The sequence below is a fragment of the Prionailurus viverrinus genome, chromosome C2 (genome assembly GCF_022837055.1).
Source record: "Prionailurus viverrinus isolate Anna chromosome C2, UM_Priviv_1.0, whole genome shotgun sequence".
Taxonomy (NCBI): domain Eukaryota; kingdom Metazoa; phylum Chordata; class Mammalia; order Carnivora; family Felidae; genus Prionailurus; species Prionailurus viverrinus.
In genome coordinates, this window is record NC_062569.1 from 90004225 (window position 1) to 90020385 (window position 16161).

Genomic DNA, 16161 nt, shown 5'->3' on the forward strand with positions numbered 1-16161 from the left:
CAAGTCTCCCCCAACAAAGCACCCCACCCTCTTCCCTAGAGATGACCTCTAGGGCAAGGCAATGAGATTAGGAAACAGATGGGTGTGCAGAGAGCCTTCAGAGCTAACCTGATCCTTGACCCCACCAGTTCATGTCCTCTAATCCAACTTATGGAAGGACAGGGCAGATGTGCAGGGTCCCCATAACTTATTGGACTCCTTGGGACAAAGATTCCAGACAAAATGGTTCCAGACACGGGAGATGAGGAACTGGCGGAAGCCACAGGTAAACGGGAGATGGGGAATCTCTGGCTGCCAGAGAAATAGGGCCACAGGTGGTGGGAGACGAGGGTGGTCGGTGTCTGTTTTGGAGAACGGGCTGTGGAGCCCGGGAGCAAGAGCTATAGACCTGGGGGATGGGAGGTGGCAGGGGCAACAAACAGCTGTAAAGACAGATCTGGGGGCTCTTATACCACAGGCAAGCAAAAGATTCAGTGGGTGTGTATGAGGAGGACGCTAACTCACACTTCCAGGAATGAGTGATTCCTAAGAAAAGCTCATCCGTTCCCAGAACTGGAGAAGAGGAGGACACGGAGGAGGTCCAAGGCGCCCACCGCCCTCCCAGCCCGGTCTGCCTCTTAAGTCCGAGACGCCGACTCCCCACACGCACCAGGCATGACCGTCCTTGGTCCGCCCGGCTCCTGACTGTCAGTCTGCAGCGTGCGCGACTCCCGGTCCCCTCTTGCCCCTCTCCACACGTCAGGACCCCGGGCCCCTGGCCCCAGATGGGGTGCCAGCCCAGGGCGGCCGGAGGCTGGCTGACAGGCGCTGGGGGAGGGGGGAGACGAGGGAGGGGCCGGGGACGCCGGTAGCTGAGCCGCGCGCTGCAAAGTGATCCAACATCGCCCCATCCCCGCGCTCCAGGAGAAGGCGGCCGAGGGGACCGCCTCCCGCCTCCCCAACACCGACTCTCGCAAGTGGGGTGAACGCCGAGGGGTGCCGGGCTCCCAGCCCCCACCCCTCCCCAAAACGCAAGCAGCATTGCCATAACAACAAGAATCTCGGCAACTCCAGTCCCACGACACCGAGGACTGCCCCCCGACACGCACACCCCAGCAACAGCCCTCCTTCCCCAAACTTGTCCGAGACGCCGCGTCCCGAGCAGCAGCCCTCCCCCGGGCCCCCCGCGCCCTGCCCAGCTTACCTGTCCGGAAAAAGGCATCTACGTCCGAGTCGGCTGCTCCTCCTTCCTCCGCTGCCCCCTCCGGGGGGTTCATGACTGGGGGAGGCGTCCGCGGGCAGCCGGGGCCGGCCGAGCCCGGGGCCGAGGGCTGCGGGGCGCCCGCTGGGCGGAGGGCGCGGGGCGCAGCGGCCGCGGCCGCAGACCAGGAGGACTCGCGGCTTCGAGGGCGGGCGGCTCGGGCGGCTGGGACGGCGGGGCTGGGGCAAAGGACGCCCAGCCTCCCTCAGGCAGAGGCGCGCGGCGGGCTGGGGGCGCCTGCCGCCGGCTCCCCCATGGTACCCCTTCCCCGCGGGCACTGGCCGCCCTGCTGTCTGGCCGGAGCCGGACCGGGCCGGGGCCGGGGTCCGCGCTGCCTGGGCGCCCCCTCTTCCCCAGCAGCGGCAACTGGCTCTTCTCCTCGCCCGTCCGCCTGTCTCTATTGTTCAGCCCTGCTCGGCTCTCCTCTTTATTTTTCCTCCTCCCTCCCACCCTCCCTGTCTCTCTACCTCCTCCCTCCCGCGCTCGCTCGCTCGCTCTCTGGCTCCCCCTCTGGCTCCCGCCGCCGCCGCCGCCGCCGCCGCCTCTCCAGCTCCTCCCCCGGCTCCCGCTCCCTCAGTCCCGGCCAACAATGACCCGGACGGCGCGGAGCTGAACTGAAGCTCCGGCCCGGGCCGGCCGCTCACCGCGGGCCCCCGGCGGCGCGGACGCCTCCCTCCCCCGCGGCCGCGCGCCGGCCTCTCCCGGAGCCGAGCCCGAGCAGCGAGCTATTGTTCGTGGCGGCACTAGGCCGGCTTCCTGAGCCCCGCAGGAAAAGCCCCGGCGAAGGAGGCGGCTGAGGAGGGGGCGGGGCCGCCGGGCTAGTGCGGGGCCGCCGGGCTCGCCCAGGGGCCCTGCCGCCGCGGTCCCGCGCGCTCAGCTCTCGGCTCGCGCTGCGATGCTCCCGGCCCGGCGGCGGTTCTCCGCCCCACCCGCCGCCCAGGTATGCGAGGGGAACCCCACGCTGCCTGCCCGCCTCCTCTTCAGACCGGTACCCAAGCTGCACTGACCTGTCCTCAGAGACCGGACTTTTCCCTCTCCTTCCCGACAAAGCTCTCTCCTGTCTCCCTCCCCTCCTGAGCCTCTCGCATTTTCCTCTCCGTCTCGCCTTAGTTCCTCTCGTTTTTAGCCTTTCGTTTCCTTTTTCCCCTTTTCAGCGCCCCTTTAAACATCTCTGCCTGTCTCTGTGACTCTTTGTCCCACTCATTCCTCTTGCGATGTCTCCCTGCCCATCTCTCCCTCCCTCTGTCACTCTCTTCTGTCTCTCATTTGTCTCTGTCCTGCCTCTGTACTTGGCCCGTATCTCTGAGCTCCTCTTGGACAGCTGTCAAAACTCCCTAATCCCCGGGGGCCTTCTCTGTTTTGTTCCTCTCCCTCGTGTGAATGGAGAGATCCAGTTGGCCTGGAGAAAGGAGGTGTTACGGCAAGCTGAATTTCAATTAAAGTGGGGAGAGGGGCTGGGGAGGAATGGGGATGACGGCAAAAAAGAAAGCAGATGCTGTATGGGGTAATTAATGCAGTGATTGTATTGTGCCAATTGGTTTTTTAAGCAATAATTAAACAATAATTAGCCAGTATTCTGTTTATAGTTCTAGTGACTGCAGAGACTACAAAACAGAGGCTCTTTAGACCTAAGTACTTAATGTGGTGTGTTGGGAGGTGTTGCTGCTGCCTCATCCAGGCAGATGGAGAGGCTGTGGCCTGACCTAATGTGTTAAAACACACGGAATAGGAAAACCAGGTTCTCGTCTAAATTTGATGGCCCACTCCTGGATGTATTTATCTCTAACAACGTCTTTGGTTCCACCTCTCTCCGGTTCAAAGCACCTGGGACCTTTCCAGATCTATTAACTGGGTAACTCTAACAGCAAATAGAATGAATTAAATAAGATTTTAGTGAACCCTTTCTAGCTCCCAGTACTCATCACTTTCTTTACTGAATGTCACACATTTTTTTTCACCCACTAAAAATATAAGTACTGTTGCCTGTCTCCAGTCTTGGGTACATCTATCAGGCTCCATTTCTTAAAAATTATTAATAGTGACGCTGAGATCACAAGTTCACTGCCATGAGATCTAATTCATCTGATACCTTAAATTGCCTTAAAGCATCCAGATGCCCCCCTACCTACCACCTTTTCTGACAATGAAAGTACTTCTCATTTGTCTTTTCTAACTTTTGCCTCCGCTTAACCCCATGCCTAAACCCTTTCCTGTACTCCCCCACACACATGATGGCAGAGCTGTTAACAGCTACTTGTGCAGATAGAGAACCAGAAGTCTGGCAAGAGTATTAGCTGATCCCAAATTCAGAAGAAACATTACATGTTTAGAAGAAGTTTCATATCAAAGTCTCAATAAATGTGAACCAGAATGGGGGGAAACCTTATACAACACCAGTTTTTGAGAGGAAATTTGGCAACTTGTATTAAAATCTTAAATGTATGTAGCTATATCATTATCAGACAAAGAAGATTTCAGAGCAAAGAATATTACCAGAGATCAAGAGGGACATTTCAATTCATCAGATACATGTAACAATTCAAAGAGTTTTTGCATTTAATAAGGGAGTTTCAAAATATATGAAGCAAAACCGATAGGACTATAAGGAGAAGCAGACAAATTGATAATTATGGTCAGACATTTTAATATCTGTCTCAATAATTGATAGAATAAGGAGACAGATCATCAGTAAGAATATGAACAGTGCAATTTAACCCAACTGATGTTTATAGAATACTCCACTCAACAACAGCAGGTACACATTTTTTTCAAGTGCACAGGTAACATGTCACAAGATAAATCATGTGCTAAGCCATAAAACAAGTCTCTAACAAATTTAAAAGGATTAACCCCATGCAGACTAGTAGGTAAATTATACCTCAGTTGTTTGGGTTTTTTTTTTTAATGTTTTTATTTATTTTTGAGACAGAGAGAGACAGAGCATGAGCAGGGGAGGGGCAGAGAGAGAGGGAGACACAGAATCTGAAGCAGGCTCCAGGCTCTGAGCTGTCAGCACAGAGCCCGACGCGGGGCTCAAACTCACAGACTGTGAGATCATGACCTGAGCTGAAGTCGGAGGCTTAACTGACTGAGCCACCCAGGCGCCCCTGTTTGGGGTTTTTTTAAATCATATAAAGTATGTTTTCTGAGCACAATAGAGTTAAATTAGAAATCAATGATGTTGACTGATGAATGGACAAAGAAAATGTGGCATATATATACAGTGGAATACCAGTCAGCAAAAATGAAATCTTGCCATTTGCAAGAATGTGCATGGAACCAGAGTATATTATGCTAAGTGAAATAAGTCAGTCAGAGAAAGATAAATATCATGTGATTTCACTCAAATGTGAAATTTGAGAAACATAACAGATAGAGGAAGGGAAGGAAAAGTAAGATAACAGAGGGAGGCAACCCATAAGAGACTCAAAGACAGAGAACAAACAGGGTTGCTTGAGGGGAGGTGAGTAGAGGGTTAGACTGAATGAGTGATGGCATTATTAAGGAGGGCACTTGCTGGGATGAGCACTGGGTGTTGTATGTAAGTGGTAAATCATTGGGCTGTACTCCTGAAATCAATACTATATTGTGTACTAAGTAACTTGAATTTAAATAAATAAATTTTTAAAATAAGTCATATTTCAAAAGAAAAATAAAAACAAATCAATGACAAATATATGGGAAATCCCCCAAATATTTGGAAACTTAATAACATATTTCTGAATAATCCATGCTCAACTAAGAACTTGAAAGGAATATTAGAAAGAATTTTAAAGTGAATTAAAATGAATATGGCATATAAGAATCTGTGGGATACAGTTAAAGCAGTATTTAGAGGGGAATTTAGAGTACTAAAATACCTATTTTGAAATGAAATATCTCACACCAGGGATCTCCTGTTATACCTTAAGAGTAAATGAAACCCAAAGCATAAGAACAGCATTTTAAAAAGGCAGAAATCAATGAAATAGATAACTGAAAAAAAGAGAAAAATCAATGAAACCAAAACTGTGTTCTTTGAAAAGATCAATAAAATTGATAAATCTCTAGCCAAACTGAAATAAGGAAACAAGAGAGAAGAATTAAATTACTATTAGCAGGAATGAGAGAGGTGACATCACTACAAATAATGGAGATGTAAAAACAACAAAAGGAAATATTATGAGCTATTTATGCCAATAAATTCAACAACTTACATAAAATGGACACATTTCTTGAAAGGCACAAACTACTAAAGCTTACTCAAGAAGAAACAGATAACTTAAATAGCCATATATCTATTAAAGAAATTAAATTTGTAGCTTAAAATTTTCCATAAAGAAAATTCAAGACCCATGTGGCTTTACTGGTGAATTCTATGAAACATTTAAAGGAAAAGTAATACCAATCCACACACACATTTCCAGAAAAGGGAAGAAGAGGAAGTAATTCCCAGCTATTTGCATGAAGCCAACATTACTCTTTTTTTTTTTAATTTTTTTAATGTCTATTCATTTTTGAGAGACAGAACATGAGTGGGGGAGGTGCAGAGAGAGAGAGAGAGACACAGAATCTGAAGCAGGCTCCAGGTTCTGAGCTAACAGCACAGAGCCCAATGCAGGGCTCAAACTCATGAACCACGAGATCCTGACCTGAGCCACTTAACACACTCAGCCACCCAGGCACCCCAATGCCAACATTACTCTTATGCTAAAACTAAACAAAGACCAATGAAGAGGAGAAAAGAAAAAACAAAAACAAAACTGTTGTCCACTCTCCTTTGTGAACATAGATGCAAAATTCTTAATGAAACTTTAGCAAATCAAATCCACTAATATATAAAAAGGATAATACATTATAATAAAGTGCATTTTTGCAAGGATGAAAGGTTGGTTTGACATTTGAAAATTTACCAATGTAATTTACCATATGTCATGGGTTGAATTGTGTCCCCCCAAAAGATAAGTTAAAATCTTAATCCCCAGTACCTGTGAATATAACCTACTTTGGAAATAAGGTCTTTACAGATGTAATGACTTATGGATGGGGTCATTATGGTAGGTCCTAGTCCAATATGACTGGTGTTCTTATGATAGAAAAACGTGTTGTGAAGAAGAGGCATACAGGGAAAACACCATGTGACAATAGAGGCAGAGACTGGAATGGTGCAGCTACAAGCCAAGGAACGCCAAAAATTAATGGTCACCACCAGAAGCTAGGAAGAAGCAAGGAAGGATTCCACCCAGTTTCAGAGGGAGGACAGTCCTGCTGACACCTTGATTTTGGACCCCTAGCCTCCAGAGCTCTGACAAAATAAATTTTTGTTCTTCTAAGCCAACCAGTTGTGATACTTTGTTACAGCAGCCCTATCAAAAAAGCCATATCAAAAAAGAAAAACCATACAATCATCTCAATAGATGTAGGAAAAGCATTTGACAAAATACAATATTCGTTTTTGATCAAGACTCTCAGCAAACTAGGAATAGAAGGAACTTCCTCAACTTAATAAAGAGCATCTATTAAAAAAAAAAAAAAAAAAGCCAGGGCACCTGGTTGGCTTAGTCAGTTGAGCATCTGACTTCGGCTCAGATTCTGATCTCATGGTTTGTGAATTCAAGCCCCACGTCGGGCTCACCTACTGTCAGTGCAGAGCCTCTGCCCTCTCTGTCCCTGCCCCTACCCCCAAAAAATAAATAAAAACATTTTTAAAAACTTATGGCTAATACTAAAATTAATGGTAGAAGACTGCTTTTCCCCTAAGATCAGAACAAAGCAAGTATGTCCACTCTGACTCCTATTCAACATTGTATTGGATGTTCTAACAAGTATGATAAGGCAAGAAAAGGAAGTTAAAGGCATCCAAATTAGAGAGTAGGGGGTAGAACTTTATTCACAGACAAGATGATTGGTTATTTAGAAAATTCCATGAAATCTATCCAAATGCCTCTAGAACTAATAATGTGTTTAGCAAGATTTCAGGATGTAAGACCAACATAAAAATACATTGTATTTCTCTACACTAGCAATGAAGGTTTAGAAATTGAAATTTTAAAAATCACTATTTACATTTGCTTGGAAAAATATAAAGATGAAGGCTAACTCTGATTAAAGATATGCAAGACCCACACATTGCAAACTACAATACACTGCTGAAAGAAATTAAAGAAGACTTAAATAAATGAAAAGATACTGTGTCATGGGTCAGAAGACTCAAAATGCTTAAGACATCAATTTTCTCCAAATTGATCTGTGGATTCAATGCAATACCAACTAAGATCCCAGAGGATTGTTTTGTAGGGTTTTTTCATTTTTTGTTTTTATTTTTTCTGTAGATATTGACAAGCTGGTTCAATCCAAATAAACTAGAAAATTCAAAAATCTGAGAAAGAATAAAGTAGGAGGACTTACCCTATCCAACTTCAAGACTCACTATAAGGTTAGAGTTATCAAGACAATGTGATTTTGGCATTAAGATAGAAAAATAGATGAATGGAATAGAATGGAGTCCAGAAACAAACCCACATATTTATGTTCAAGTGATTTTCAACAAAGATCAAAGGAAATTTGGTATAATAAGGATAGTCTTTACAATGGTGCCTGAAAAACTGAAAACCTGTATTAGTTTCTATGACTCAAATAGCAAATTACCACAAACTTAGTGGCTTAAAACAATACACATTTTATTATCTTATAGTTGTGGAAGTCAAAGGTCCATAACAGGTCTCACTGAGCTAAAATTGAGGTATTAAAAGGGATTCCTATTCTTTCTAGAGGTTCTTGGGGAGAACTGTTTCCTTGCTTTTCCCATCTTCTAGAAGGCTTTTTTTTTTTTTTTTTTGGCTTATGTCTCCCTTCTTCCATCTTCAAAACCAACAATATAGGCCAATTCCATTCTACACTGCCATTTCTCTGGTTCTCTTTCAGTCCCCCTCTCCCACTCTTAAAGACCCTTGTGATTACATAGGGCCTGCCCAGATAAATCTAAGATAATCTCCCTATTTTAAGGTCATCTGATTACCAATCTTAATTGCATCTGAAACCTTAATTCCCATTTGCAATGTAACATAACGTATCCACAGGTTCTGGGGGCCAGGACATAGACATCTTTGGGGAAAGGCATTATTCTGCCTACATAATATCCATATGCAAAAAGAAAATAAACTTAGATCAATATCTCACACAAATTAACTCAAAATGGATCATAGACCTAAATGTAAAGTCTAACACTATAAAATTTCTTGAAGACATTGAAGAAAATCTTTGTGACCTTAGAGTAGGCAAAGATTTCTCAGATATGACACCTAAGGCATAATCTCTAAAAGAAAAAATTATAAACTTGTAATTATGAAATTTCAACAAAATTAAGAAGTTCTACTCTTTAAAAGATATTAAGAGGGGCGCCTGGGTGGTGCAGTCGGTTAAGCGTCCGACTTCAGCCAGGTCACTATCTCGCGGTCCGTGAGTTCGAGCCCCGCGTCAGGCTCTGGGCTGATGGCTCGGAGCCTGGAGCCTGTTTCCGATTCTGTGACTCCCTCTCTCTCTGCCCCTCCCCCGTTCATGCTCTGTCTCTCTCTGTCCCAAAAATAAATAAAAAACGTTGAAAAAAATTTAAAAAAAAAAAAAGAAGTATGAGGTGAAAAAAAAGAAATAAAAGATATTAAGATAATGAAAAGACAAGCCATCAGAGAAAATATTTGAAAATCACATATCTGATGAAGGACTATCTCTGGAATACATAAAGAACCCTCAAATTTTTTAAATAAGAAAACAACCCAATTTTTTTTTTTTTTTTTAATCTCAGTTCTTCAACGTTTATTTATTTTGGGGACAGAGAGAGACAGAGCATGAATGGGGGAGGGGCAGAGAGAGAGGGAGACACAGAATCGGAAACAGGCTCCAGGCTCTGAGCCATCAGCTCAGAGCCTGACGTGGGGCTCAAACTCACAGACCGTGAGATCATGACCTGGCTGAAGTCGGACGCTTAACTGACTGCGCCACCCAGGTGCCCCAAAAACAACCCAATTTTTAAAAGTTGGGCAAAAGATTTGAATAGAAACCCATATTTGCAGATACATGGATGGCAAATAAACACTTGAGAAAATATTCAACATCATTCGTCATTAGGGATATACAAATTTCCAAACCACAATGAGATACCACAATCTATTAAAGTGTCTCAAATTAAAAAGACTTGCTCATCTCCAGTGTTGGTGAAAATGTGAAACAACTGGAGCTCTCCTGCACTTCTGGTGGAATGTAAAAGGTGCAACCACTTCAGAAAACAGTTTGACAGTTTATTAAATAGTTAAACATGCACCTGCCGTATGACTCAATCATTCTTGGTATTTACCCAAGAGAAATAAAAGCATATATCATGCAAAGACTTGTACACAAATGCTCATAACTGCTTTATTTATAATAGCCAAAATCTGGAAGCAATCCAAAAATCCATTAACAAGTGATAGGATAAACGAATTACCATATATACACACGATGGACTACTACTCGGTAATAAAAAGAAATGAATTATTGCTATACCAATAACATGTGGATGAAATTCAAACTAATTATGCTGAGTGAAAGAAGTCAGACCAAAAAAAAGCACATATTAAATTATTCCATTTATATAAAGTTCTAGGAAATGCGAAGTGATCTATGCTGGCAGAAAGCAGATCAGTGGTTGTCTAGAGATGACCAGCAGGGCAGAGACTGGGAGGGGAGGAGCAGGAAGTTGGGACAATGAAGAGGAACACTGAAACTTTTGGAGGTGAAGGGTATGTTCTTGATTGTGTCAATTGTTGTGTAGGTGTATGCTTATGTCAAAACTGATCAAATTGTGCAGTTTAAATACATTCAGTTTATCAAATATCAATCATGCCTCAATAAAGCTATTTTTTAAAATAATTTTTGTTAAAAAGAATGTGATAGGGGCACCTGGGTGGCTCAGTTGGTTAAGCATCCAACTTCAAATCAGGTCATGGTCTCACGGTTCATGGGTTCAAGCCCCACATCAGGCTCCATGCTGGCAGTGTGGAGCCTGCTTGGGATTCTCTCTCTCTCCCTCTCTCTGCCCCTCCCCAGCTAGCTCTCTCTTTCTCCCTCTCAAAGTACATAAATAAACTTTTAAAATTAATTAATTAATTTAAAAATGTGGGGGGAAATGTGGTAAAGCTCCATGTACTTACAAGGAAATAGCAGTTATCATGTGAGGAATATATGGGATTTTCATGGTCTCAAAATTTTAACATTATATTTAAATATTTAAAACTTCATAACATGATTCTTTACAATGAGGAGAAAGAGAGAGAATAATCCCCTGGGGAGTCTTTCTTACATGGAGCACAAGAATGTCAGGGTGGAGGAAGGAGGAGAGATATTAAGGTACAAGTATTTTGGAAAAAAAAACTCTCAGTCTTGACAGACACTGCCTTTTCTCCACTCCTCTTTGAAGATTTAAGGAGGAATGGATCAGAATAGGACAGGATGGAAGAAATGCTTAGGAAGGTAGACATGCCCAGGAGAATGGAGGGGGCAACCAGAGTCCATAGCAACAGTCTAAGAGCAGGTGGTAAATAATTCAAGGAGGGTATGGCTGTGAGACTGAAGCAGAAGGTTGTGGAAGTCAATAAGAAGGACAGAGCAATAGCATGTGTTGAAAGCGTATATGTGGAGGGGAGAAGATGTGGGCAGGAAAGAGGGAATGGTGGTAAACAGTAGTTCAGGATACCTCTGGGCACTAGGCAACTGAGAAAATGGCGGCACCACTAACAGAAGAAAAAACGATCTAGGTGAGAAACCAAACTGAGGAAATACAGAAAAGTGATTAAATATTACTTACTTTTAGGGGTGCCTGGGTGGCTCAGCCAGTTAAGCATCCTACTCTTGATTTCAGCTCAGGTCATGATCTCATGGTTCGTGTGATTGAGACCCACATCAGGCCTGCTTGGGATTCTCTCCCCCTCTCTCTGTCCCTACCCCATTCTCTCTCCCTCCCTCTCTCTTTCAAAATAAATAAATAAACATTTTTAAAAGATGTTATTTAGTTTTACCCCTCAGTTCACTGATGAGAAAACTATAAACTGGAGAGTAAAGTGACCTGCCCCAAGTCACACAGCCAACCCCAGAACTCATGACTCCTAGGCCAGTTTTCCAGGCTGCTTCCCTATAACAACACATCTCCCACTTGAGGAGTCTGAAGGATGATAGGCATCCAGGTGGTAGTGTCCTTCCAGCAATTAGAACAGTCAGTGCAGAGCCTGGGACAGCTTGGGAGCTGGAAATATTGATTAAGGAGCCAGAAGTTGGCTGAAGCAGCAACAGCAAATGAGATAAAAGGTTTTCTATCCATTTCCATTAACTTTCCCTCTTTAGACATATTATCCACTTCTATGTCCTGCTTTCTACTCAAATCAAATCTGCCTTGGAACCAGCACCTCTTCCTGACTTTACTGACTTCATTATCCCAGTGTCAAAGACTAGAACCCTAGGAGACTTGCCTGGCTCCTCTGCCCTCTCTACTTCCTGCCTTCATGCTCTCATTAAGCCAAAGTTTTCCTTTGAAATGGCTTCCATTGCCTCCTTTCCCACCAACACCATCCAAACCAGGCTTTGACTCCATAATCTTGAATTTCTACAATAGCTTGCCAACTGGCTTTCCCAGGCAAGGTGTGGAAATAAAGCCAATACATGAAAGAAACAGAGACAGACAAGTCACAGGAGCATGTTGGCCATGGAGATAGGAGACAAGCGGTGTCGGCAGGCAGACAGATCCAAAATGTCAGATGTCACAGAGAAGTGAGGGGCAGCAAGGACTGGGGCATGGAGACAGGATTTGGTCAGTGCAGGCTACAAGTGGCCTGGAGAGAGAAAGCAGAGGGCGGAACCTGGCTGCAGACAGGACAGGGGCCAATGTGTCCTGAGGGGAATGGAAGCAGCAGACCTGAATCATCTGTCCCTGAAGTTTGGGCAGCGAAGGCAGACAGACAGACAGACAGTCGTTCCACAGTACGATCAAGTTTCCAAATGTTTGTTTCTATCTGGTTTTCAAAATGGAGCTAGCTGTGCAGACTTGAGAGACAACTGAAAGAATAAGAGGGAGTTAGAAAATTCTGAAGCTGGAAAACTATCAGAGGCACTCAGAAACTGGAAGGGTGGGTGGCTCTCCCTGTTGCAGTGATCAGCCAGCATCCTGAGGGTTGGTCTGCATAGAGGAAGCTGGTAGAAGATATTTGGGCCTCAAATCGTGATTCCCAGCCCTCAGCCCATACAGCACAGGAAATTTCTAACACAAAGCTGCTTCCTTTGTCACACTATTTTCTGTTTAGAGTAAGCATAGGAAGTAATCTGTCCTGTTCTTTTAACAATTCCAAGGGAACGCCAAAACATCCCCTGGTCTTGGCCTTGTTCAATATACAGTTGTGACAGAACCAAAGTTCTTCCTGACCTCTACTCTTAATCTTTCCTGCTCCAACTGAAGCAAATTCCCTCTCATCCTGTCTTCGGGGGAAGCCTGTGATGGCCAAAAAGCCTGCCTGGATGAGGAAATCTGCAGCAGGTAAAGTAACATGAATTTCCTCCAGATCCTAAGGAAGTTGTTATTGACTGTACACCCATGTTACCTGCCAGCCTTGCCTATCCTAAAAAGATAGGGGCACTCAAAAAGATTAAAGAACATTCAAATACATGCCAATTTCCACTGACATTATAAGAGAAAGACCTCTTTAGTCATCTCAAAGATTCAGGTCCAAGGAAGCCAGAAGGAATTCTGCAGCTAATAAACTAAAGCACATCTTAAGCTAGCCAAGAAGAGTTACATATGTTTAAGAAGTCACCAGACATATAATCCAGTCAGCCCCAGGAGCCTCTCTGTGTCACCAAGTGGACTCAAGGAAGAGTAAAGTTTCCTCTCTGATGCCATCTCAAGAGGCTAAGGAGGATCTGCCAAGCATCCCTTGGGGATATGTCTTGTAGCAAGTGACAAGAAGGAAATCAAGATGTGGAAAAGAAAGCAAGAAACAGGTTGGATGAAGAAGGAATAAAAACAAAAATGGAAGAAAGATGGTGATAAGAAGACAACAAAAAGGGAGAGAGAAAAAGATGGAGAGCAAGGGAGAGAAACTCTGCTGTTCACTTAAAGCAGGGGTGTGATAAATAAAGTTTTATTCCAACACAGCCATGCCCATTCATATAATTAGTGTCTATGGCTGCTTTTGTGTTATAGCAGCAGAGCTGAGGAGTTGTGACAGACACCATATGGTCTGCAAAGTTGGAAATATTTACTATCTGGCCTTTTACAATAAGTTTTGCTGACTCCTGACTTAGAGTAATAAAGAATGTCATAATTTCCTCTAATACTAGTAAACTCTTTGTGGTTCTTCAACTGTTCTTAATGCTTAAAGTTATCTTCAGAAACTATTATCCTGGAAGAAAAAAAGGGCTGGAGCCAAGCAATGGGAAAATCATTCAGAACTGTAGCTTAGAGAGTGACCAAAGCAAATTACATTAAGGTACAAAAGAAATTGCAAAGCTGAAGAACAAATCTGACTCTCAAAAGACAGTTATGGATGGGAAATGCGTGTGTGTGTGTGTGTGTGTGTGTGTGTGTGTGTGTGTATGTGTGTGTGTATGAGTGTGTGTGTGAGAGAGCAAGAGAGAGATACAATTTTAGTACTGCTAAATACTAATTAGAAATCTATATACAGAAATATATGTGTGTATATTTCTAAGTATAATGTTTCTGTATATACATTTTTTTCCAATTAGTATTTAGCAGTACACAACTCACAACTGTTTCATGGTGTAAAAGTTGGTATAGTATGGTGCCCAAGGGAATTAAAGGAGTTTATCAATAGAATACAGGAATAATAATAACATAAAATTAAAATATGGGTAACAGGTGAATTTAGGGAAAGAAAATGGTTTAAATGTTTCCCTTATCATCTTTTTATATGACATGAGGGGACAAGTGTGAAAGTGGTGTTTTTTATATCTCTACCCAAGATGCTTGATAACATGAGGCTGAGGAAGATGAAGGCAGCAAGTAAAGGATGAAAGCCACCTCACAGAATGTGAACCAGGATCATCTAGGCTGTGCTGGACCTTCTGCAGAGAAATTAAAGAGCCAAATAAAAACCCCATGTCTCCTCCATTTGGTGTATATTTTTCCAATCTTATCTTCTTCAAATTACTCCTTTACATACCCTCCAAAGTCATCCCATTCTATCTTGTCCTGCCTACACATACACTCACACTCCATCTCTTGTACAAGATTCTACTTTTCTTTCTCTACCCAGCAATCCCTGCCCTGTCCCCATCCCTAGCTTTCTACTCAAAGGCACAGACACTGCTGGTTATCTACCCCCAAAGTCATGCCTCCTTACTAAGAGAATTGCCATATTATTCAGAAGAGCAATGTGCCCAGCAAAAATGCTCCCTGCCCCAACTCCTTTATACCTGGGGCGCCATGTAACCCATTTCTTGTTATGAGACATGACTCTGAGAGTCAGGTTGGGAGTTGGGGAAAATGTTTTCCCTCTTCATAAGGACCCTGCCTTTCCCTCACACATGCCTCTCCTTTCTCTCTTCTCCTTTTTTTCCTTCATTCTTTTCTTCTTTCTCCTGCCCGGTCCACAAACAGGAGGCTGGAAGTAGAGTAACGATCTTGGGAGCAGAAGACAACAAAGCCACAAGCTAAGGATGATGGAGCAGAAGGAGGAAAGGAGCCTAGAACGCTGATGCCACCTTGGAGCTCCTGCAAAGACTTGGACTTCTTGGTATGTGAGAGTATTATGCCTCCATTTAGTTAAAGCCCTACAGGTTCAGGTGATGAGTAGCCTAATGCAACTGTTTGTCACACCCATACTACTCCTTCCACCTGGAAAGTTGCTTTCTCCTCACCGCATAGCCAGTATTTGATGTCCTGTTGCTTTCTTCAAAGCCCACCCTAAATCCCACCTCCTTTTGGAAGGCATTCTATGACATCTCAAAATTGATCTCCCATTCTCTCACAGTCACATAGGGCACAACTGAAATCATTAAAATAGCATGCATGTGTCAAGCCTGCTTCATGTCATAAATACATATATATGTTTATTCACACACACCCCTGCTAGGTTGAGAGCTACTAAGGGCAAAGATCCTATGTCACTAATTCTGAATGCCCTGCAGCACCCAGCACATTGCCCAGAGCAGTCACTCAATAAAGGGTTGTTTACTTTGATTGGAGAAATGCTCCTTCCTTCCCAAGTGTATATTATGGATCAGTTTAAAACACCTGGTTTCCATGTGGATGGGGCGAGAAAGTTGCCAAATGGGAAAAGACTTTAGAAATCTTAGTCATATTTTCACCATGTTTTGACAGTTTTGAAACTGTGCAGCCTATTGCTGACTGATGGCCCAGATGTATTTAAAAAAAGGTAAAAGGAGGGACAGAAATGAGATGATATTTAAAGCAAGACTGGACCTATATACAATCAAAATAGTATGCTGGTTTCACCAAACTCAACTTCAAACCAGCATCTGCTGAAGGTAGACTCCTATCCAATGTATTGCATTATAATTCCAGCTACACTTCTACTGCTTATTTATTTAATTTCTTTTGTTTAACTAAATTTTTTTAAACATCTACTATGTGCCAAGCCTGGAATAACCAGTCATCCTAGTTTGCCTGTGAAATAGGGGTTTCCTGAGATGCAGGATTTTTTAGTGCTAAAACCAGAGTCCCAGGCAAACCAAGATGGTCAGATTCCCCCAAAGATCTGTGTTTGATATTGGATATAAAGCAGTGAGGAAGACAGATATAGTCCCTGTTCATAAGGATCTCTACAATCTAGTGGGCTTTTCTTTGGTAAGGGCCTGGGGGGGGGGGGTCCCCAGTAATTACAGATAGGTTTTCATCCTTTATACTTTCAAGTCATTCATGTTAGATTCTATTACACAGTAAT

General features: G+C 43.6%; 1 protein-coding gene and 1 long non-coding RNA gene across 7 annotated transcripts in view; one reads left to right on the forward strand and one right to left on the reverse strand.

Annotated features, from left to right (window-relative positions):
* LOC125174690 (kalirin-like) overlaps positions 1–16161 on the reverse strand; it is a 577730-nt gene that overhangs the window by 536442 nt on the left and 25127 nt on the right. For 2 of the 6 annotated variants that reach the window (XM_047874330.1, XM_047874332.1), the window contains exon 1: positions 1184–1659. The exons of the other annotated variants lie outside the window; for them this stretch is intronic. In XM_047874330.1, the coding sequence (XP_047730286.1) occupies positions 1184–1256 (73 nt within the window). In that variant the 5' untranslated portion in view covers positions 1257–1659. Of the gene's footprint in view, positions 1–1183; positions 1660–16161 lie in introns of those variants that run through there. 6 annotated transcript variants of the gene reach the window in all.
* Positions 2138–16161, forward strand: part of LOC125174694 (uncharacterized) — a 29771-nt gene continuing 15747 nt past the window's right edge. The window contains exons 1-2 of the long non-coding RNA XR_007155515.1: positions 2138–2180; positions 14856–14991. This is a non-coding gene — a long non-coding RNA (uncharacterized LOC125174694). The remainder of the gene's footprint in view (positions 2181–14855; positions 14992–16161) is intronic.